At 46.4% G+C, this 24,435-nt stretch overlaps 1 protein-coding gene across 1 annotated transcript; it reads left to right on the top strand.

Moving 5' to 3' along the window:
• Window positions 1-6,451: 6,451 nt before the first annotated feature.
• Window positions 6,452-23,138, top strand: LOC310696141 (uncharacterized protein; the record flags this gene model as incomplete). The annotated part of the gene is made up of 7 exons (XM_083481266.1): window positions 6,452-6,683; window positions 9,957-10,177; window positions 12,053-12,220; window positions 13,003-13,185; window positions 18,741-18,861; window positions 22,303-22,416; window positions 22,969-23,138. The coding sequence occupies exons 1-7, from the start codon at window positions 6,515-6,517 to the stop codon at window positions 23,136-23,138; spliced, it is 1,146 nt and encodes a 381-aa protein (XP_083337392.1). The 5' UTR covers window positions 6,452-6,514.
• Between the last annotated feature and the right edge of the window lie 1,297 nt (window positions 23,139-24,435).

The following is a 24,435-nucleotide window of genomic DNA, read 5'->3' as shown; positions in this document are numbered from 1 at the left end:
GAACCTTCAACAACACAGGGGGATTCTAGGGACAATAAACTTCTTTATGAGCCACTCCTGTATATAGATTGCCTGGATAACGGCAACATTTCTTTGGAAAAGCAATTATGAAGAAAACAGGTCAAAGGCAGGTGTGAGCATGTGCTGGATTAGTCCCACCCCTACGTCTATGGGCTCTTTGTTTTGCCCCACTCCCATTGCTGGACCTTTAGCAGCTGTGCAACAGATAAAGTCAGCAAGCAAGCCTTCCTCCTAGCTTTATAGAATAATGACCCAATACAAAATCCAGCAAGTAACAAAAATTCTGGCATTGTTTAATAGCAAGGGGCAAAGGTTCACCAGTTGATTTCCCCCCTCCTCATTCCTGCCTCTGTTGAAAGCTCAGTGTGTCTGTCGGGAAAAACATGAGCAACGTGTCCCTGACTGTGGGAACATCTGAGAAGGAGGTTTTTTCTCCCCACCATTTCAAACCCTCGCACCACCTTTGGTTCATTGCTGCAACACCTACCGTCTTTTTCGCTCTATAAGACGCACCTTTCCCCTCCTAAAAAGCAAGGGGAAATGTGTGTGCGTCTTATGGAGCGAATGCAGGCAGGAAGCTCTGCTCAGCGCTCCCTTTAAAGAGCCATGTGGAGCATATGTGCGGCTCTTGGGGGCTTTTCCCAAGGAGGCTTTTGGGGTAGCCTTCCTCCTGCTGCCCGGGAGAGGCTGCGTGCGGCTATCCCATAAGCCAGGACAGCAAGAGGGATTGCTGCGCAGTGACCCTGCTTGCTGTCCTGGCTTATGGCTTAGCTGTGTGCAGCCTCTTCTGGGCAGGGGGAGCCTTCATCCCGCTACCCGGGAGAGGCTTCGCGTGGCTATCCCAGAAGCCAGATCCCTCTTGCTGTTCTGGCTTCTGGGATTCAGACTTTTTTTCCCTTGTTTTCCTCCTCCAAAAGCTAGGTGCGTCTTAGGGTCTGGTACGTCTTATAGAGCGAAAAATACGGTAATTCGCAGCATGAACCTGTGCGCTATGAATGTGCATTGAGCCATTCAAAGAAACTGCCCAAAGTGTCCCTAGCTCCTCTTTGTGATCAAGAGGACCAGAAACTTGATTTCAAAAAAAAAAGGAGGAGGAGGAGGCAGCGGCAGCAAAGCTTCTCAAAACGTCTGGTTTTCAGGGGCGGGGGGACTTCACAGTAATGCTCGTCCCTCAGTCTGTTGAAAGGATGAATGGATCATTGATTTACAGCGGGTGTGGTAGTTCTGAAGAAAAGGGCCTTGGTATATTAGGTTAGTTACCACTGTCTGCTACTAACAGTCAAATCCATTTTATAACAATTATATCTTATCTTTATGGCCAAATGCCATTTGTCAACAGATGACAGTATGCAAAACAAACACCTGCAGGCAATATAATTGCCAAGGAGTTTAATTAGATAGGGAGCACACCGCAGACCGCAGCAAGCAAAAATAGATCTCTAGGCAGCGCATGTAGGGAATCGGCTGTCACAAGACACAGTGAGGATGAGTGCCGGATGGCGCCACAAGTCTGCACCTCTGACCTCCCTCCAGCTGAGTTGCTGCTGCATTCAGGGGTGGCGTAGGGACAGGAGGCAGGGAGAAAATGTTCCACTGGAGCCAATCCAGTGCTTTTGCCAGCATGCTTCCACCATGCCAATCTCTCTGCTTCTCTTCTCCATGCCAGCATGCAGCAGCAACTCAGCCCGCAGGAGGGCAAATAAGCAGCGTACATGCCATCTCTTGCTGATGGTGACCAGTAGTTCAGATGGCTTTGAAAGGGGAATTGAGAAATGCCCAGGGATTAAAGCTCCATCGCTGGATATTAACAACAGCACATAACTGGCATTCCATGTTCAGAGGCAGTGTTAGGGGGCGGGGCAGTGGTAGCATAGGGCTCTTAGCTTTAGGGTTGCCATGCATCTGGAATACCCCACAGTCGAAAGGAGTGTCCGGGCAGAAATCACAAAAAAAGTCTTGGAAAATCTGGACATACGGCAACACATGTCAGCAGTGTTATTTTTGGCAACGAAAGCTCAACAAATTTGGCCAAAAGGCAGCTCAACAACTTTTCTGTCTGGATTTTCACTTTTTGGAATATGATAACCATAGTTATCTTCATACTCTGTTTGTGGTCTGACTGGGAAGCAGGAATGCTGGGAGTTGCCAAGCTTTTGGGGGCCCATGACCATATTTGGAATTTTGAGAGGAAGAAGAGAAGAAGAAGAATTTGGATTTGATATCCCGCTTTATCACTGCCCTAAGGAGTCTCAAAGCAGCTAACAATCTCCTTTTCCTTTCCTCCCCCACAACAAACACTCTGTGAGGTGAGTGGGGCTGAGGGACTTCAGAGAAGTGTGACTGGCCCAAGGTCACCCAGCAGCTGCATGTGGAGGAGCTGGGACGAGAACCCGGTTCCCCAGATTACGAGTCCACCGCTCTTAACCACTACACCACACTGGCTCCTTCTCACCCTTTCTGGCTGCTTCTCGCCATCCTCTCCTGGAGCACCCCCACCAAGACCCTGAGACAGGCAGAAAGCGAGAAAGTGAAAACACGCTCACATAGGCACTCTTTGCCATTTTGGGGTGTAGATAAAAGTTAGATCCAATGGAATGAAAACAGATTCTCTTGAATTTGCATGATTTTACACAGATCCCAAACACTATCAAATCAAAGTTTATCGTGGTAGACTGTGCTGTTATACTGAGTCAGTATAATGGTCCATCTAACTCAGTACTGTCTGCTCTGACTGGTAGCGAATCTGCAGGATTTCAGTCAGGGGTGTCTCCCAGCCCTGCTGGGAAATGCCAAGGATTGAAACTGGGACTTTCTGCATGCAAGGGCTGTGCTCAGCCACTGTACTCTACAATTCTTCCCCTAAAAATGAAACACAATTCTAGTCCTCATGCTTCTCAGTTAAAGGCTGATGTAGGGACGCGGGTGGCACTGTAGGTTAAACCACAGAGCCTAGGGCTTGCCGATCAGAAGGTTGTAGGTTTGAATCCCCGCGATGGGGTGAGCTCCCATTGCTCGGTCCCTGCTCCTGCCCACCTAGCAGTTCAAAAGCACGTTAAAGTACAAGTAGATAAATAGGTACCGCTCCGGCGGGAAGGTAAACGGTGTTTCCATGCACTGCTCTGGTTCGCCAGAAGCAGGTTTCTCATGCTGGCGACATGACCTGGAAGCTGTACACCGGCTCCCTCGGCCAATAAAGCAAGATGAGCGCCGCAACCTCAGAGTCAGTCACGACTCAGAGTTGGTCACGACCCTGGTCAAGGGTCCCTTTACCTTTTTAATGCAGCTATGAGAAATTGCCTTATACCAAGTCAGACAGTGGCTTAATGTAGCTGAGTATTTTCCATGCTTCCTGGCAGCAGCTTTTCATGGTTTAGGGTAGGGGACATCCCCAACTCTACTCAGAGATGCCAAGGAAACCTGCGTGCGAAATAGAGGCTCCATCACTGAGCTACATCCCTTTCCATGCACATCTTAGCTACACAGTTGGAATAGGTAAAGGTAAAGCGACCCCTGACCATTAGGTCCAGTTGCGGCCGACTCTGGGGTTGCGGCACTCATCTCGCTTTATTGGCCGAGGGAGCTGGAGTACAGCTTCCGGGTCATGTGGCCAGCATTAGTAAGCCACTTCTGGCGAACCAGAACAGCGCACGGAAACGCCGTTTACCTCCCCGCTGGAGCGGTACCTATTTATCTACTTGCGTCCCTTATACAGTTGGAATAGATAGCGTTAAAAACAAAAGGCAAGCATGTGATCCCAGGATGCTATGCTTATGTATATTCAAACACACTTAGGAATTTAGTTAGGAAGGATCAGCCTTAAACTGTAGCCCCAGCTCAGAAACTGTGACCTTTTTGCACGGCACAAGAAGCATTGCTGCCACCTATTGGGAGTAGAGTACACTTTTCAAATTGAATTGACAACGCAGCAAGGGTGAATTCCCTTACCACCACAGAGCTGAGCTTTCCTGCTTTTGCAGTGGGCTAATGAATCAGTTTCCCAGCCAGGCAAGGTTCAGTTGTAGCTGCACATAGGGGAGAATTCCAGTTTGCAGCACTTCTCCTAGCATAGCATAGGTCCAGTGACTCAGCAGCTCTTCAGCAGCAAATACAATGTTTTAAGTGCCTTATACAAATGTGGCACTAGATGGCAATGGTGAGCTTATGACAAATTCAATATATTTTTCAAAACATTTTTTAAAAAAGCGTTTTCTTTTTTTTTTTATAAAATTTTTATTGGGTTTTCACATTTTAATAAACATACAAACATAAAAAGACACAATAAAACACGTATAATTTCATAAATTTACTTTCATTCCCTTCTTTCCTTGACTTCCCCACACCCCCCTTTCCACCTTCCAATTTCCTTAATTGTCTCAGCAAATTATTTTCTCCCGTCTCTTAAATGTTATTCTTATCTTTTCTTAAAATTTGTTACTTTTTCTTGGCCCAATTTTGCTTATCCAGCTTTATACATTAAATACTTTCTCTAGAGTCGGCCTAAATTCTCTCCCACAAATTCCCTCCTTAAAATGTTAAACCAAAAATCTTATATTCCCATTCTAAATCTCAGATATTCACTACTCTACTCTCCCCTCCCCCCTTCCCCGGTTTCCGTCCCTTCCCAAACCAATGTCCTTAAAGATAAGAAACCATTTTAGCCCGGATTTCTCACATCCGAGGCCCTTAAGCCCCAGTTAGTCTCTCTCCACCAGCTTTGTTGACAGTCCATTTTGTTGGCCTTCTCTTCTCGAGGGGGTTCTGCCATCCACCCCTCGTATTTCCTTCTTTCCAAATCAACCAAGAGCAGTTTCTGGCCAGGATCGATCAGTCTCCCATACTCCAACCTAAAGAAGAAGTCCCAATCATAAATGTCTGTTTTTTTATAATCCAATATTCGAGTTATTCCAGGGGCTTCTTCCTTTATCTTTCTCTCCTTCTGCAGATTTGTAATCCACTGGTCATCTTCTTTACTTCCCTTGTTTCCAAAGGTTGCAGGCTCTTGGTTGGTTTTTTCCACTTGCATTTCCTCTCCTCTCTCTTCTTCTTTTTCCCCCAGCTCCAAAGTTATCTTTTCTTCTGCAGCTGCAGAGTTTTTTTCCATCCACTTTGTGCCATCAGCAGAGTTGTTTAGTTCAAGATTGAAGGTCATCAATTGTTCAGTCATAAGAGAACTGTGCTCTTGTAGAGTTCCCACAAGACAAAACATTCTTTCTATCTCCGCCCATACTTTTCCTTCTGCAGCCATTGCAATGACTTTAATTCCCTCCAGGGGGGTTTCTATCTTTTCCAACAGTCTGTTACTTTGTTGTTCACAGTCACCTTGTTTCCAATCAGTTAACTTTTAATGTAACACTTTTAATCCAAAAAGATATTATTAACACAGTTCCAATCTTTAGTCTCCCGTTTGACAGCTCTTTTGACAGCTGTCAAACTCCTTGTTCATTTTCTCGGGCTCACGCACAGGGCACTTCCCGGGTCTAGGGGGGGGGGGTCAACCCAGAAAGAAAAGCCTCTGAAATTTCTCTCTCTTCCTCTCCAGCACAAATACTTCTTGATCCAATTTGTGAAAGTTGTCTATTTAAACACCAACGTCTTTTCCGACCTAGTGGTCTCTCTTTGCTTTAGATCCTTTAGTGGGGGGGGGGAGTGTGGACTTCCTTTTTAACACGTCCCCCCGATCGTACTTAAATTCAAAAATAAAATCTTTTAGTGCCGAAATTTCCTCTACTCACGGGTTGCATTTTCCAGTCCAATTTCAGAAAGAAAGATAGCGCTCTTCGGTCCTGGCTCGCGGCTTCGCTCCGCCGAGGTAGCGATGGACTCTCAGCACCACGCCGCTCCCCAGTCCACTCCGCAGCCTTTAAAAAGGCTCTTCGCGGGTTGGGGAGGGCGCTTAAGGTGCCCACCGAGTCACGAAGTCCGCAGGCTTCCGCGCCTGCGGTTTTTAAGGGTCCCCGTGTCGCCGGCACGGCAAGACCCGTCCTCGACGGAGCCGACTCCCTCCGGAGCTCGGAGGGAATCCGCCATTACCCGTTCGCGCTATCCCGGAAGTCCGCTAAAAAAGCGTTTTCACAGCGTTTTTTAATATATGTCTAGATTCCACCCAGGAATCAGAACAGGAAAGCATGGGAGCTTAAGACACAATGTTATAGACAGTTCTCATCCTACTCAGAGTAGACCCGTTGGAGCCTAAGTTACTCTGCACTGGAAACCTGCATATGTGAATTTCACAAACTGATTGGAAGTCAATTAGTGAGATCGCTACACCTGTCCTTGATATTCTACTGCACCCTTTCCCAATCTCATGCTCTCCAGAAATTTTGGACTTCAATTGGGTTTTGAAACATAGCTGCCTGGAGCTAATGGCACCAGGTTTGTGAAAGCTGTTCTAGTGCAACTCAGCTATGTCATCTGATCCTGAGGGATCCATTTCCACCTTGTTTAATTTACACACTCTGACTATACTGAAATATTTAAAAGTGGAAGCCCATCAATGCTGAAACAACTGAATGTTTTGAATCCACGAAATATGCTTGGCCTTATCTTTATTTTGTTTGCTTTCATTTCTGGCCACACTGGAAATTTGCAACTACAAGGAGAAGATTGTGAGAATGAGTTTAATTGCACAAGAAGACAAAGAAACCCTTCGACATGCCCAGCAGGTATAAAGTAGCCGAATAATGATTTGCCTGTTTGCTTTTTAAGCTGCACTTGTTTGTTGTGTTTGCTAGATTTTTCTTCAGCGATGCCCAACATGGTGATAACAGAATAAATGGTGTAAGGAGGGGGCTGCAGCCCAAGATAGGAAAAGAGGTAGTAAGGGAACACCTCCTTTAAATGAATTCAAATCTCCAGGGCCTGATGAGCTGCATCCATGGGTAATGAAGGAACTTGCAGGTGTAATTCAGACCCTTTGTCTATTATCTTTGAGAATTATGGGAGAATAGTTGAGGTCGCTACAGACTGGAGGCAGGCAAATGTTGTCCCCATCTTCAAAAGGGGGGAAAAGGAAGACCCAGGTAACTACCGACCGGTGAGCTTATCAATACTAGGGAAGGTCCTAGAACAGATAATTCAACAATTGATCTGTGAGCATTTAGAAAAGAATGCTGTGACTACTAAGGCCCAACATGGGTTTCTCAAAAATAAGTCATGCCAGACCAATCTGATTTCTCTTCTTGATGGAATTACTGTATCTCAGTTTCAGTAAGGCTTTTGACAAAGCCCCCCACTATATTCTTGAAAGGAAGCTGGTAAAATGTGGGTTGAACGAGGTAACTGTTAGGTGGGTTTGTAGCTAGTTGACTGACCGAACCTAAAAAGTACTCATTAATGGTTCCTCGTCATGCTGGGGAAAAGTGACAAGTGGTGTGCCGCAGGGTTCTGTCCTGGGCCAGTTGTTGTTCAATGTCTTTATAAATGACTTGGGTGAAGGAATTGAGGGGATGCTCATCAAATTTGCAGATGACACCAAACTGGGAGGGGTAGCTAATACCACAGAAGACAGAATCAGAATTCAAAATGACCTTAACAGATTGGAGAACTGGGGGCAAGCTAACAAAATGAATTTCAGTAGGGACAAACGAAAGATTCTGCACTTAGGCAGGAAGAACCAGATGAACAAATATAGGATGGGGGACACCTGGCTTACTAGTAGTACATGTGAAAAGGATCTAGGGGTCTTGGTGGACCACAAGCTTAACATGAGTCAACGGTGTGATGCAGCAGGGGAAAAAAGCTAATGCTATTCTAGGCCGCATCAACAGAAGTATAGTGTCCAGATCAAGGGAAGTAATAGTACCACTCTATTCTGCCTTGGTCAGACCACACCTGGAACACTGTGTCCAATTCTGGGTGCCACAATGTTGACAAGCTGGAACGTGTGCTGAGGAGGAGGGCAACCAAGATGGTCAAAGGTGTGGAAACTAAGCCTTATGAGGAGCACTTGAAGGAGCTGGGTATGTTTAGCCTGGAAAAGAGGAGATTGAGAGAAGATAGGATAGGTAAAGGACCCCTGACCATTAGGTCCAGTCGTGACCGACACTGGGGTTGCGGCGCTCATCTTGCTTTACTGGCCGAGGAAGCCGGTGTACAACTTCCAGGTCATGTGGCCAGCATGACTAAGCCGCTTCTGGCGAACCAGAGCAGCACATGGAAAGGCCGTTTACCTTCCCGCCGGAGCGGTATCTATTTATCTACTTGCACTTTGACATGCTTTCGAACTGCTAGGTTGGCAGGAGCAGGGACCGAGCAGGGACCGAGCAACGGGAGCTCACCCGGTTGCAGGGATTTGAACCGCCAACCTTCTGATCGGCAAGTCCTAGGCTCTGCGGTTTAACCCACAGCGCCACCCACATCCCATGGAGATAGGATAGTCATCTTCAAATATCTTAAGAGCTGTCACATGGAGGAGGGAGCATGCTTGTTTTCTCCTGCTCTGGAGGGTAGGACTCGAACCCATGGCTTCAAGTTGCAAGAAAGGAGATTCCGACTAAACATTCAGAAAAACCTTCTGACAGTAAGAGCTGTTCAGCAGTGGAACAGTCTCCCACGAGAGGTGGGGGACTTTCCTTCCTTGGAGGTTTTTAAATAGAGGTTGGGTGGCCATCTGTCAAAGATGCTGCAGCTGAGATTCCTGCCTTGCAGGGTTGCACTTCCAGCTCTAAGATTCTATAACTCTGTGAAATATTTGAATGATTGCTTAACTGAAATAAATAATTTAAAAAACAATAAAACAAAAAACCTCACCATGCCTTTAACATCTTAGTAACAACACAGATTTCTCATTGCGTGGACAGGCGGAGTCCCCAGATCCCACGCGGTCCGTCCCCCCCCCCCGTCATGTGAAATAACGACTCATGACAACGTGCTATGGGATTAAATTGGCCACAACTTTATTAAATTTCAAATGTGGGTAGACCTTGGCTCAGGCATTGGGCGTTCTCCCTCCCCAGTCCCCAGCCGGGGACCTAGGGAGCATCAGGGTTATCCAGTGTGGGGGGGGATGGGCCGGCTCTGGAGAACATGTTCAAACAGAGATAGCCGCCCCCATTACGCCACCGCCGCAGGGGAGAGCAATGACGACCTTTCGACGTACGGTCAAAGCCTCCCTTCAGAAACCCCTTTTACGGGGAACCCTGATATCGCCGCCGCAAAGAGGAAGATGGACTAAAGGATTCCGCCCAAGGCCTGATACCGCCAAAGTTGTGACGTTTTGCTACGGGAAAGGCGAAACCTGCCAATGCAGGGAAATTCCTTTCCGGCCCTTTAACAGCGACCTTAACGTAGCAGCGCCCGCATACCTGTGAAGAAAAGTTAACCTGCAAAACCTGTGAAGAAAAGTTAACCTGCAAATAAGACATTAACTGAGGGTGGGTAGGGTGGGAGAAGCTCTGGAGCCAATTGAGGATTCCCATGTAAGATCCTCCCTCTATTGTGTGGGCAGGTAATCCCTCCCCTACCTGGCCTGGTCTCCTTGGCAACGCTTCCCCCAGGTGGGATTGGACAACTGACAGAGGTAGGCGGAGACCTCCAGGTATCCCACCTGAGGGAAGCCAAGCCAAGCCTATGCTGTTGGAGCCGCTCCAGATCTAGGGGCTGCACGCGTCCACGCAAAGGGCGCCCCCCGTTTTAAGGGTGGAGCGGTCATTACCCATGTAGGTTAAGAGCCAAACTGTGATAGCACAAAATTGCAGATAAATTACATATTGCATTTATGGCCTTTAGGAGATGAAAGGTCTTTGTTTTGCTGCTGAGTGATTGATGTGCTGTTAACCTTATAAAGCAAGGGTGATATCCAATGCATCACAGGCAACTCAAAGTTTCCAATTGAAATCCTCATCCAGAGTCCATCCTTTGAAGGTAAGTGCTCCATAACATTACCTGTCAACATCCCTGAATTCACCCCAATTTCATGTCATGCATTCTGCTTTCAGGTTTTTTCTGCCTGGGTAGCGATTCAACCCCTCTCCCGTGCCCAGAAGGCACCTTTCGCTCAACAGGAAGGTCTCCCTCCCATTCGTGTGTGGCCTGCCCTGTGAACTTCTTCAATGCTAAGCTGGGCCAAGCAGCTTGCTTCCCATGTGGCTCGGAGGCTGTGCAGCCCAAGGAAGGTCAAAGAACGTGTGTCTGCCTTCGGGAAGGCAGAGTGTTCCAGGTAACTGCAGGCTGAATAGGTGGGTCAGCTGGAAACGCCCTCATCCTCTATGTATTTGTCCAAGCACCTTCCAAAGTCAAGTATAAGAGTAGCCATGACTGCATCTAAAGGTACAGTGGTGCCTCGCGAGACGAAATTAATCCGTTCCGTGAGTCTCTTCGTCTTGCGGTTTTTTCGTCTTGCGAAGCACGGCTATTAGCGGCTTAGCGGCTATTAATGGCTTAGCGGCTTTAAGAAAAAGGAAACAAACTCGCAAGAACTCGCAAGACGAAACGTCTTGCGAAGCAAGCCCATAGGGAAATTCGTCTTGCGGAACGACTCAAAAAACGGAAAACTCTTTCGTCTTGCGCGTTTTTCCTCTTGCGAGGCATTCGTCTTGCGAGGTACCACTGTAAAGGTAAAGGGGCCCCTGACCATTAGGTCCAGTCATGACCGACTCAGGGATTGCGGCACTCTTCTCACTTTATTGGCCGAGGGAGCCGGCGTACAGCTTCCGGGTCATGTGGCCAGCATGGCTAAGCTGCTTCTGGCGAATCAGAGGAGCGCACGGAAATGCCGTTTACCTTCCCACCGGAGCAGTACCTATTTATCTACTTGCACTTTGACGTGCTTTCGAACTGCTTGGTTGGCAGGAGCAGGGACCGAGCAACGGGGCTCACCCCACTGCAGGGATTTGAACCACCGACCTTCTGATCGGCAAGTCCTAGGCTCTGTGGTTTAACCCACAGTGCCACCTGCGTCCCCTATATGACTGCATCTGGTGGCCTTAAATTCCACAAACCACTTAAAAGGATGTCCTGCCTTTTGCCCATCCTTCAACCTCCCACCAAATGCTTCCATTGGATGTCCCTGAATTCTAGTGCTAAGAGAACACCTTCTCCCTAGCACGTTCTCCATCCTATGCATAATTTTATAAACGTTGTTGATATCCTCCCACTTCCTAGTGGAAAAGGTTCCTTTTCAAGCCAGAATACTGCTCCATAGATCATAGAGTCATAGAACTGGAAGGGACCACAAGGATCATCTAGTCCAACCCCCTGCAATGCAGGAATCTTTCACCCAATGTGGGGTTTGAACCCATGGCCCTGAGATAGGGGGTGGATCTACACACAGGGGGAAAATGCTATAAATAAGTCAGAAATTAGATTGTTATAGCCAAAGGGGGGGAACCTATGGAACCTATGGAAAGTCATGTATGAAAAGTTCTTGCTCTCTGATGCCATCTGGTGTTGCATCTTTATAGCGCTTTCAAATCATTGCTTCTTTACTTACCGGTAAGTAGCTGAGTCCTAAGAGTCTCATGCTCCATATAACTCACTATTGTCTACACTGACAGCAGCTCTACAGGGTTTCAGGCAGGGGTTCCTAGCCCTCCCTGGAGGTGCTGGGGATTGAACCTGGGACACCTTCTACATGCAAAACAGATGCCCTGCCCCTGAGCTATAGTCCCTCCCTTAAGCTATAGGAACATAGGAGGCTTCTTTATACCAACTCAGACCATTGGTCCATCCAGCTCAATATTGATGATGCTGACTAGCAGGCAATTCCCAGCCCTTTGTGGAGATGCCATAGATTGAGCCTTCCTCTAAAATAAAATGCCGCAGACTTTGTAGCCTTTCCCCATAGGGAAAGATGCCCTGTGGTTTGGGTCATTTTGGTTACCTTTTTTAATTCTAGAGGAACACACCCACCTTCCTTCCTTCCTTCCTTCCTTCCTTCCTTCCTTCCTTCCTTCCTTCCTCTCTCTCTCTCTCTCTCTCTCTCTCTCTCTCTCTCTCTCTCTTTCTTTCAAATTAAGAATAAATCAAGAAAAGTGGTGTGAATCACTGAGCTAACAAAAATAAATAAATGCAAAACACAGTATTCTCGTTGCAGCCTAGTGATGCCCAATGCCCGTGCGCCCCTGGGTATAAAAGCCCTATAGAAGACCGGAGATGGGACTGCGTCAAGCAGATGTATGACATCTGTAGAGATGGTGCTGTCCGGAACGAAGAGGGGCAATGCTTAACTCAGGAAGGATGGCACCACTACTGCTCAGACAAGGTACTACAAGTTATGTCTTAACACAAGTCAGCCAGTTCCCACTGAATGGCTGTGAGTAATGCTTGGGTTTTTTTTTTAAAGTCTAAATTCTCTTGCTTCATTTTCGGTAACTGATCCTTCCAGCTTTGCCCATTTCCAGTCAGTTTCCCTTCATCTGAAGTTTCTTAAGCAACCGTGCCCTCAGTTTCGGTAGATTTCCCAAGCGCCAAGCTTGCCAACTGCCAAAGGACACAGCCATTGCTCATGGTAAATTCTGCTGGTGCTGCGGCTTCTCAGTCACAACAATATTACAAAACCTGAAGTGCCAAACAGCTTGGATCGAAGGTCTAGCAAGGCTTTAGATTTCAGCTAGGTCGCTGCTCAGGTTTTTCAGGATTTCCTTAGCTCCTAATTAGCACCTTTGACAGCAAGCAGAGCTGGACCGGAATGTACAAAAGAGGAGAGTGTTTCAACTTCCCACCTAAAGATGACTTCAAAGCCGAAGCAGCTACTCCCACGTTCATTGTCTTCTGCTCTGAGCACATCTGTCAAGTAGCAGCTCATTTTTCAGAATCTTGATTTGTGGGTGACGGTAGGTGGGTGAAGGTAGAATGTAGCCTTCCAAAGTCATCCAAGTTGGTGGTCACCATGACTGCCTCCTGTGGAAGTGAATTCTGTAGTTTAATTTTGCACTGTGTAAAGATACCCTTTCTTTTGTCTCCCCCAAAACTTCCAGCATTCAGCTTCATTGGATCAGCCCCATTGAGTGACAGCCCTTACGTTCATCTCACTTTCTCTGCTAGGTTTGTGCTCTCCCCAAAGATTATCAGGGATACGACAAAGTTCTTGGCCTCTGCCTTTGCCAAGCAGACAACCTGGACAGTCTGTGCAACCGCTTGTGCCGAAGACGACAAAGGAGAATTTTCCAATTTGTCAGTGAAAAAGAATCAGCCCGATTTTCTTTGGCCTTCAGAAACGGGAGCCAGGTAAAAAACAAAACCAACCAGAACTCATAGGCAGAAGTGTAACAGGCTGGGCTCACGCCGGGTTAAAGACCCTTGGCTATTTCTGTTAACAGGTTGCCAGCAGGGTCCCTGTCTCTGGTGAAATAGAGCTGCCCAATCAGCATGAAAGGGAGAGTTTTTAGCCACTGTGAATAATAATAATAATAATAATAATAATAATAATAATAATAATAATAATAATAATAATTAATAATAATAATAATAATAATAATAATAATAATAATAATAATACATTTTTATTTATACCCCACCCTTCTCGGTTCAGAAAACTGGGCTCAGGGCAGCTAACAACAAATTTAAAACACTTACCGGTAATTGCTGCAACAAAAAACAGCATAAAATACAGTATAAAATGTGAATAACAATAAATTCAGAATTCAAAACTCAATTTAGGGGGGAAATCACCAGGGCTAGCTGGCTAAATTAGTCCTATTTGGGCAAGTGAGGAGACCAGGGGAGAATTAGCTGTGGGATCCAGAGCGGGTAATCTTCATAAAAAGGGGAGGGGGAGGGAAGGAAGTGGAATAAAAGATCAGGCTAAGTTCAAATTGAAAGCCAGGTGGAATAGCTCTGTCTTACAGGCCCTGCAGAAGGAAGTTAAATCCTGCAGGGCCCTAGTCTCATGGGACAGAGCATTCCACCAAGTCGGAGCCATCACTGAGAAGGCCCTGGTGGAGGATAATCTGACTTCCTTAGGGCCCGGGAAGAGGGCACCCCTCCCTTTGTGCTTCTTGGAGCCAATCAGAGTGAAAGGCAGTGAGTCAGCCACTGAGGATTGGCTCCTAGGGTCACTCTGGAGAAGACACCCAGGAAGAACAACGAGGAGGAATTGTTCTTTGTGCTCCAAAGCTCAGCATTTGGGAACAGGGAAAACACAAGATGCTACAGTTTCAAGAGAATGGTGTGCAAGTTTTGTTTCATACAATGGAACTTGGAGGAAAACACAATTTAAGTCACTCCCAAAAAAAGGATACTGTAGCATTCTGAATCAGGCGCACAGAAAATAATAGAAGTAGCTGAAAGGCAACATGTGAAGATCTGTATTGATTGTTGCAATGCATCCCTCATTATTATGTGACCTTTGGTTATTAGCCGTGACCCCCGCTAATTGATTTACGAACCTCGATTAGCGATTTATGGCTGCCGGGTCCGGCGCGCTTCCCTCAGCTGCGCCACTCCGTCACGACTCAGCAGAGCTTCCCACAGCGGTGTAAAACTGTCACGTTCCAGACAAACACACACAGCACCGGTTTGTCTATTTACAGCATTTATTCCAATATTTCTCAGGAATTTCCAGGACTATTTGCAGCCATGCCAGACTTACGTCTTTTCCCCACGGAGTACAGAGTGGGACTGGCAATCTTTGCCCAAGCTCCTCCCGAGCTTCTAAAAGTGACGTCAGAATGGTGTGGCATCATGGGAGAAACTTAACTCGTTAAGTTCCAACTCCAACACCCTCCCTTGCCGCACCTTCTGACAAGACCCTTTTGAGTTCAACACCTTCCCTTTTGCCTTGTGTTCCTTCCCAGCATCTTTCCCAGGCACCTGTTGAACCCCTTCAACACTCCCAGAATCACACTGTGAGAACCAGGCCCACGCACTTGTTGCTTGGTACCTTTCCGGCGGAATGCCCTTCGTTGAGCGACTGGACCTCCTGGGCACAAACTCAGATGTTTCCTCTGACTCACTGCCCTCAGGACCTGTGTCCTCAGCCTCACGGGATTCCCCCTCTGACTTAAAACGCTTTCGAACCCTTTCCATTACACTCACCGGAGAACTGGGCTCGCTTTTGGGTGTTCTCTTAACCTGAGGAGAAATTACAGATACCTCCTCCTGTTCCTGACTTTGGTCAGTTACCTGATCGTCATCATCATCAGACTCAGTTTCTTCCTCCTCTCCCACAGAATCTTCCTGTTCTGAATCAGAAAAACATTCTGAAAGAACATCACGCTTTGAAGCAGGTTTTGACTTTTCATCCTGCTCATAGAACTCAGCGTGCTTGCTGATCAGTAACTTACTCTGATCACCTGATGGAAATGCAAACCTCCACGCATTCGCTGTTGGCTCATACCCACAGAAGATCATTTTCCGGAACTTGGATCCATCTGGCCCCTGCAACGCAGCAGGTACTGACACAGACGCACTTGACCCAAACATACGCAAAAAATGAATCTGGGGTTTCCTGCCATGCAACAGCCCAAACGGTGTGTCCCCTACCATGGAATTGTAGGTGCGATTCCAGGTGAAGCTCACATACTTGATTGCCTCCAGCCAAAACCTTGGAGGTAACCCAGAATCTTTCAGCAACACCTGTGCAGTTTTAACCAGAGCCTGACACTTCAGCTCTGCTTGCCCCCTCTGATTGGGTGAAGTCACTGTGTGACGTATCCCTTTCTTGCGAAAGTACTTCTGCAAAGCAGAACCTGTAAACTCAGCCCCCCTGTCACTTGTGACAGCTTGCACTTTGGTGGAAAACTTTACTTCCACCTCCTCAATCCAACGTTTGAGCAGCTGTGCTGCATCATCCTTGGATTTGAGACCGTGTGTCCAGGAATTCTGTGTAAAATTATCCTGCATCGAGAGCAGATACCTTGACCCTACCAGACTTGGTTCTTTTACAGGACCCCACAAATCTACGTGAATTTGTTCAAAAGGCCTAGTGGTTGTCCTCTCAACTTTTGGATAACTGCATCCTTTTATCTTTGCCAGCTTGCAAGTTTTACAACTTACAGCATGTCCACATTCTAAAATCTCACACCCCTTAGAAACCTCCGGCAGCACCTGTAGTTCTTCTACTGAACTATGTGCCGTCCTAGCATGCCAAATGTGGACACATTCATCATGATTGGGAATTGTAGCACGCAGTGCTTGTGCTTTCTTAACCTTCCCATCACCCTCCAGAGACGTTTTAAGAATGAAGAGATCATTCTGCCCCTTTTTAACCTTGGCAAGCACCCTCCCTCCTTTGGAGATTGTGCACACATCATCCTGAAAACAAACCGTAAATCCCTTTTTCAGTAGATACGGCACAGATAAAAGACAGTGGTTCATCCCAGGAACGGTACAACACTCTAGCGTTTCCTGTAAAATACGAAAATGCAGATTTACAAAGTTAGTTAGATTTCCTTTCTGTCCATTTGCAAACAGTACAGATTTCCCGGCAGGAATTGCCGTGCAGTTCCACCTCTTGACAGCAGGTGTCTCTGGAATCAAATTGCGATTAGCTGCCGAGTCAATAACGAAACTCAGCTCCTCTGTCCTTGTCCCACGGCTGTCTTCATCCAACGCCAGACTAGCCGTGATCTGATAAGTCCCTTCCTGGCACCTGGCACGTCCACCAGCCTCAGTCCCATGCCTGGCTGCTCTCCCAGGCTGGTTGCCATGGAAACCCGACTGGTTCCCATGAAAAGTGTCCTTGACAACATCCTGTCTTGCCTCTCTGCTCCGGTGGGGGCAATCACGCCGCAAATGTCCCGGAGTTTTACACACGTAGCAAAGACGAACTCCAGTGGAAAAACACTGCCTGGGGCTCCCAGCTGGCTTGGCCTTCCTTCTTCTGGAACGGCGCCTCCCACCAGCCTCGCCCTCCCTGAAGCTGCTCTTCATTCCAGCAGGTTCAGTGGAAAACTTTTCAAACTCGCCTTTGGAACTTTCCGCCCCCCCGACTTGCTCACTAGCACTCCTTGAGGCTAAATCATCAGGAACAGGGGCTTCTAGTCCAGCGTCTGCAGGGCTCTGGCCTCCCGCTGAAGCTTGACACAAACCCTTCAGTATATTCCAGGCAGCCCACGCTGATTTCACACCCTCTAAGTGGGGTCTCAGTGATGCATCAACGCATGCCTTGAGCATCTCCAGCTCTCTTTGCATTTTCTGCTGGCTATCTTCAGGCAACGCAGCCTCACAGCCTGCAACGTCTCCAGCCGCTTTAGCGCTGGGTGGTGGTGGTAGTGGCTCCCTCTGGCTTGCTTCCCAAAGCCCATGGACCAGAAACCACCCCTTTATTCTTTGCCTCCAGGTTGCCCAACTCTTTAGAGTGAGCTTTTCCACCGGTACATCCTGGCTCTCTGCCATCTTCTGCCGTTCTCCCAAGGGGGCCCCAAGCTGTACTTACAATAACGTCAGCTCCACTGGCTTTTCTCCCTGGAGAAACGATACCTCGCTGTTCTGCGCAGTTCTCAGCAACACAGGCACTTCTCTGCGTCTCGCAGCTTGCTTGTTTGCCTCTGCCTGCTCTTCCTGCCGTCTCTGCTCGACACCTCAGATTTTACAGCTCCCGGCAGTATCTTCCGTGACAGTTTTACAAGCGATGATTTATGGACCCATAACCTGTGACCTTTGGTTATTAGCAGTGACCCCCGCTAATTGATTTACGAACCTCGATTAGCGATTTATGGCTGCCGGGTCCGGCGCGCTTCCCTCAGCTGCGCCACTCCGTCACGACTCAGCAGAGCTTCCCACAGCGGTGTAAAACTGTCACGTTCCAGACAAACACACACAGCACCGGTTTGTCTATTTACAGCATTTATTCCAATATTTCTCAGGAATTTCCAGGACTATTTGCAGCCATGCCAGACTTACGTCTTTTCCCCACGGAGTACAGAGTGGGACTGGCAATCTTTGCCCAAGCTCCTCCCGAGCTTCTAAAAGTGACGTCAGAATGGTGTGGCATCATGGGAGAAACTTAACTCGTTAAGTTCCAACTCCAACATATTATTATTGCATTAGGTTATTGCATAATCTTAAATTTATAATCTTAGAAGGGGGTGTGGCTGCAAGGAAGCATAGCCATGACTATTATGGAGTGATCCTGCACTTCTGAATTTGTCAGTACACTGCTGATCATAAGCAACTTGTTTTGTTGGGAAGCTGCATTGACAAGGCAGGTGTGGGGTGGGTTAGTTGGCCAACATCCTCCCACCTGCCTTCCCAATGGTCTTGTTGCTAAGGCTGTGTGTAGACTCTTGTTTGCACTGCACCCAATGCGCTCCCACCGTGGAACTGAGAAGAGATGCACAAACAACACTAGCCACAGTCCATATCTATTCTGTCATTTCTTAGGAAACACTGTGTTCTGATGCACTTTCCCTCAAACCAACGTCAACGTGAACTGAGAAAAAGAGTGACCTAGTTGTGGCTTTATAGCAGTAATGTGCAAACAGCCTTTGTCTCTCTGCCACTGATGCTGCTTGGTTGCAACCCTGCTTTTCATTGGGGTGAAGCGTCAATGGCACTCAGGCCAGATCAAGACTTTCCACTGCCTGAAGCCAACAACAAGATACAGTAGCATCCCCATCCCACATCCAGGTGAACCAGCAAAGTCCAATAGCAACCAGAGGACCACAACTTATGCAGCCCTAATGTAGAGGTTCCTTTTGGCACCCCTGCATATTGTTGCAAAATGTACTTTAGCTTTAGCCAGTTCCATTGTGTACATCCAAACTGATGGCCCATCAGTGCAAATACTGCCAGGATGTGAAGCCTGGGCTCTGAAGACTTCTCCTTTCAATTCTTTATAGCTTGACGTTTTACTGGAAGAGATAAGAGCATCGCTGCAGCTGTTAGATTTCCACACGCTAAATGGGTGCACCTCAGAGGAGAACAAGAAATCGTGTCCTGTATATGTGGTAAAAGCAAGTGGTAAGGGACAAGTTCTGTCCTTTTGATTTATGGATTGCATTTATAATGCCTTTTCCCTCCAAATAGCTCAAGGTAGTGTACCTGGTGACGCAGGTGGCGCTGTGGGTTAAACCACAGAGCCTAGGACTTGCTGATCAGAAGGTCGGTGGTTTGAATCTCCATGACAGGGTGAGCTCCCGTTGCACGGTCCCTGCTCCTGCCAACCTAGCAGTTCGAAAGCATATCAAAGTGAAAGTAGATAAATAGGTACCGCTCCGGCAGGGAGGTAAACGGCGTTTCCGTGCGCTGCTCTGGTTCGCCAGAAGCGGCTTAGTCATGCTGGCCACATGAGCCGGAAGCTGGACGCCGGCTCCCTCGGCCAATAAAGCGAGATGAGCGCCGCAACCCCAGAGTCGGTCACGACTGGACCTAAAGGTCAGTGGTCCCTTTACCTTTAGCGTACCTGGCTCCATCCACCCTCTCCATTTTATCTTCAGAACAACCCTGTGAGTTAGGCTGCACTGAGAGACAGTGACCAGCTGAAGGTCACCTAGTGATCTTTATGACAGGGGAAATTTGAACTCAGGTCTCCCAAATTCTAGCTGGATGCTGGAATGACAACATCACACCCGATCTCTCTTTTTCTTACAGTTTTCCACTCTTAATCCTGTTTGATTAATATTCTGCCTTCCCTATGATTACTCTCTCTGTGTGTTGTGTGTTTTCCTGTATCCTCTGTTTCCTGACAGCATAGCAGAAGACTGATTTAAGCGCACAATTTAGATATATCTGTCATTACCTAAAGAAACTCCACCTCTGTTTTTGGCTTGTACAAATAACCGTATTTGGCTTGGTGTTTGATTTCTACAGACAAATGTGGTAAATCAAAAGCAATTCATTTGCCAGTTGGCCTCGAAGCTCCAGAGATAAAGTGATTGTGTTTATTTAAAAACATTTTTAGACTGCTCGTCTTGCAAAGCAGATCTAGAGAGTGGGTTCGAAGTAAAGTGTAGTAAGAACAAACATAGACAAGAACAAAAAGAAAAGAAAAGAAAAAGATGAACCACAATTACTTAGGGGAGAGTTCTCATTGAAATCCGAAACGACTTCATACTTTCCAAAACAACACAAGAACCAAAACAAAGCCCATTCTTCAAAATTCACACATTTATAAATATTGCAGTGCAGGTGTCCAGCCAAGCGGTATGTACAAAAATACATATATAGTGACAAAATGTCCATAAAAATGCATATATTGGTGAAAATAACATATACGAAAATGCATTGTTTTAATGGAAATTGTTCTGCAAAAACATATAACACAAAATTGCATACAAATGTTTATATTAGGAGGAAATTGTTAAGTTGTGGGTGAACATATCAGACGACACAGTGATTCTTCAAGCAGCTCTTGTTTATTCACAGGCCAGAACAGAACTGAACTGAAGGGTTCAGTCAGCCTGCTTATATAGAGCTCCACTACAACACAACAGTAACAACTTTCTGTAACTATCCAATCACTGAACATCACTTTCGATCCCTTATTTGCATAACTATCTACAGTATCCCCCTGCTGGCCCAGAGTGAGAACTTCAGCACATAACAGAAATTATATTAAAATGCAAACTGGTGTGGAAATGTGAAGCGCTGAGATACCAGGGGTTGAACCTTCTGCATGCCAAGCAGCACTCCTCCATTGCATTAAGTGTCTTGCAATGAAATATCATTTTGCCAGGCTTACCCTGGCCCTTCAGATCAGACCCTGTTGTTATTTTATTATTATTTGTTTGAATTATCTGAATTGCTTTTATACTGCCGCTTTTACTGGCTTCATGTTGTATTTTTGTTTTGATTATATTTTAAACTGATTTTAAGTTGAACACTGCTCAGGGATTATTATTCTTTAAAATTAAGCGGTTGATTAATACTTTAAGAACAAACAAACTAACAAGACCACTCACCTCTCTTGGTGTGGCAGCATTGCTGGACGGAAGAGGTTTCACTGGGGCCCCGACTGTGGAATTCAAACAGCAGTGCCCTTCCCGATAGGTGGTGAGAGGGCATAAGCCCCTGCCACCTATCAGGAGCCAGATCTAGCCTGCACCCTGTATTGGCCAATGGGAATGCAGGCTGGGACATGGGTTGTGCCAGGGGGCGGAGCCAATGGAGGGCTTCCCTTGAGGTTGTAATCCCCACCTGCCCCTCCAAACACTGGGGTATCCCGTTAAAGCAGCCTTTCTCAACCTGTGGGTCCCCAGATGTTGTTGGACTACAACTCCCATCACCCCTAGCTAGCAAGGCCAGAGCTCAGGGATGATGGGAGTTGTAGTCCAAGAACACCTGGGGACCCACAGGTTGAGAAACGCTGTGTTAAAGGGATCTAGGGGGAGTGGCCATGTCTGCGTGCCCAGGGGGGCCAGGGCTGAAGGTGTTCCCCCAGATGGCAGTCCCTGCGTGGGTCACCCTATTAGTTGTAAGTCTTAGGAACCCCCGCCTGGATTGACCACACGTCACTTCCAGCTGGCGGGCCGGAAGTATTTAGATTGGCCCATGCCCAAACCAAATCTCTTTCATCTGTACCTTGGTTCTCAAACTTAATCCGTTCCGGAAGTCTGTTCCAAAACCAAAGTCTTCCAAAACCAAGATGCACTTCCCCATAGAAAGTAATGCAAAATGGATTAATCCGTTCCAGACCAAACAACCCCTAAAACAGCAATTTAACATGAATTTTACTATCTGATGAGACCATCGATCCATAAAATGAAAGCAATAATCAATGTACTGTACTATAAAATAAATAAGACAGTATTGTAGATGATAAAAATTAAAATTAATTACCTGCACTGATGATAGTCATTGTTTGGCTTCTATCCATTTCCACAGTAGAACAATCAATCAATCAATCAATCAATCAATCAGTAGCTGAACTGGGTTCCACACAGTCACAAAAACAAATTAACCGAAAAAGCCTCAAATACAAAAAGGCAAAATAAATCGCAAAAACGAAAGCACCAAACTTAATCCATTCCAGAAGTCCGTTTCTCTCCCGAAATGTTCAAAACCAAGGCACGGCTTCTGATGTTCGGCTTCCAAAAAATGTTCAAAAACCAGAACACTTACTTCCGGGTTTTCAGCGTTTGAGAACCAAGGCGTTTGAGTACCAAGGCATTTGAAAACCAAGGTACCACTGTATTCAATGAAGTTGTGGCCTGTTTTGACCCAAAACCCAGTCTTACTGGTCTCTTATTTACATGGGTTGGGATATGGCAAGTCTGATGCCTGATCCTGCAAGTAAATATGCAAAGCAGTTTGTTGCTGCATTGGAAAGTGTGGATAACACTTGACTGATGCGACCTCCCTGTAAACAAACCTGGATGAATGCAGGTCACCTAGAAGAAGTCTAGGCAGAGAGAGCAGGCCTATGGCCTTTGGTTTATTTGGTTTTGTTCAATGTTATTTCAGGAAGAGGATTCCTGGGGGTGTACGATCCTGAACCAGAGCTCCTACACTACTTCCTTACCTCTAATGCGGTTATATTAGACTCCCAGAATAGATTGCTCTCCATGACATCTACAGGTATTATATACTGTGCTTTTTTTCTGGTAGTACTCAACAGTATGCTTGTACACCACCCAGTTGGAATTGCCTGTTGACACAAGCATGAGCCCACACAAGCGCTGAGCAGATTCCTAAATAATAATAATAATTTTTTATTTGTACCCCGCCCATCTGGCTGGGCTTCCCCAGCCACTCTGGGCAGCTTCCAACAAAGATTAAAAATACATTAAAATGTCACACATTAAAAACTTCCCTGAACAGGGCTGCCTTCAGATGTCTTCTAAATGTCAGGTAGTTGTTTATCTCTTTGACATCTGGTGGGAGGGCATTCCACAGGGCAGGTGCCACTACCGAAAAGGCCCTCTGCCTGGTTCCCTGCAGCTTTGCTTCTTGCAGTGAGGGAACCGCCAGAAGGCCCTCGGCGCTGGACCTCAGTGTCCGGGCAGAACGATGGGAGTGGAGACGCTCCTTCAGGTATACTGGGCTGGGGCTGTTTAGGGCTTTAAAGGTCAACACCAACACCAACACAACTCTTTTCATGTGCTTCACTTGGTTTTTATGTTCACATAGGGCCATCTAAAGAAGATTTTGCATTTTACAAGTCCTGGCCCCAGCAACCTTCCGATTCTACCCTGAAAATGACGTTCAGTGGCATCTTCAACCCTACTACATGCCTCAAGATTCACGACATTGTCATGTTCATTGTTTCTAAGGATCATTATCCAGTTTATGATGTGTAAGTAAGCATTGCGGGGGGGGGGCGGCATTGTTACATTCAGTTCACACCGAATGCCAAGCTGGCCTCGTCCGTCCGTTCTGAACAACGCGCAAACCAAAACACAGCCATTCTTTGAAATTCACACTGAATTTTGCAATGCAATTCTCCAGTCAAATAATGTGTACAAAAATGGGTCTACTGGCATGAAGGGTGCATACAAATACATATTACTAATGAAAGGAACGTACAAAAATTGCCTCAAAATGTCTTTATTTCATAATTTTCTTTCATAAAATTTATATACAGCTGGATTGTAAAAAAACAACAACAAACTCAAAGCAGAAGAACAAAACAATGCAATTATCAGTTAAAAACAACTATATAAAACATTCAAAAAACAATTAAAATAAATGATAAGCTAAAAACCAGATCAGAGTGTGATGCTGATAATGCCAAGGTTGCAGGTTCAATCCGCGTGTGAGAAAACTGCATATTCCTATATTTCAGGGGGTTGGACTAGATGATCCTAAGGGTCCCTTCCAACTCTACAATTCTATGATTCTATGATCAACATTCTACATGTCTGAACAGGCTTGACTAAACAAATATATTTTTATTGGGTGCCTGCCTCATGTCAATAAGGGAGTTCCGAAGTATGGGTGCTCCCACATTCTTAAGAGTTAGCCATGGGGAAACTTACTTGCACAGTTAAATATACTCCCATGGAGAAGTTAAAGCAGATGTTTTGCTGAGATGTTTTGCTGAGATGGTACATTTTCCATCAGAAGATCCCTGCTGGATTACATCAAAGGCCTATCTAGCTCAGCATCCTGTTTCACAATCTCTCACCAATCAGCTTCATCGTATGACCCCCCAGTTCCACGATGATGCATGGCAAATAAAAACGGCTCCCCACTTTCTTAACTCCGTGCATCATTTGTAATGGCACCCTCACCCCATCCCCGGACTTCCTTTTTTCTAAACTAGAAAGTCCCAGATATTTTAACCATTACTCATATGGAAGTTGTTCCACACACCTGATCATTTTGGTTGCCATTTTCTGAGCAGGTAGTTATCAACACAAATACAGTGGTGCCCCGCATGACGAATGCCTCACAAAACGAAAAACTCGCTAGACGAAAGAGTTTTCCGTTTTGGAGGTGCTTTGCAAAACGAATCTCCTATGGGCTTGCTTCGCAAGCCGAAAATGTCTTGAGAGTTCCTGCGGGGTTTGTTTTTTTTTAGCCGATAAGCCGCTAAAAGCCGCTAATAGCGCTAATCCGCTAATCCGTCAATGGGCTTGCTTCGCAAGACAAAAA

This window comes from Podarcis liolepis (assembly GCF_965112155.1).
Source record: "Podarcis liolepis genome assembly, chromosome: 16".
Taxonomy (NCBI): Eukaryota; Metazoa; Chordata; class Lepidosauria; order Squamata; family Lacertidae; genus Podarcis; species Podarcis liolepis.
The sequence above is the reverse complement of the archived record's forward strand: the minus strand, read 5'-3'. Positions and strand labels throughout refer to the sequence as shown.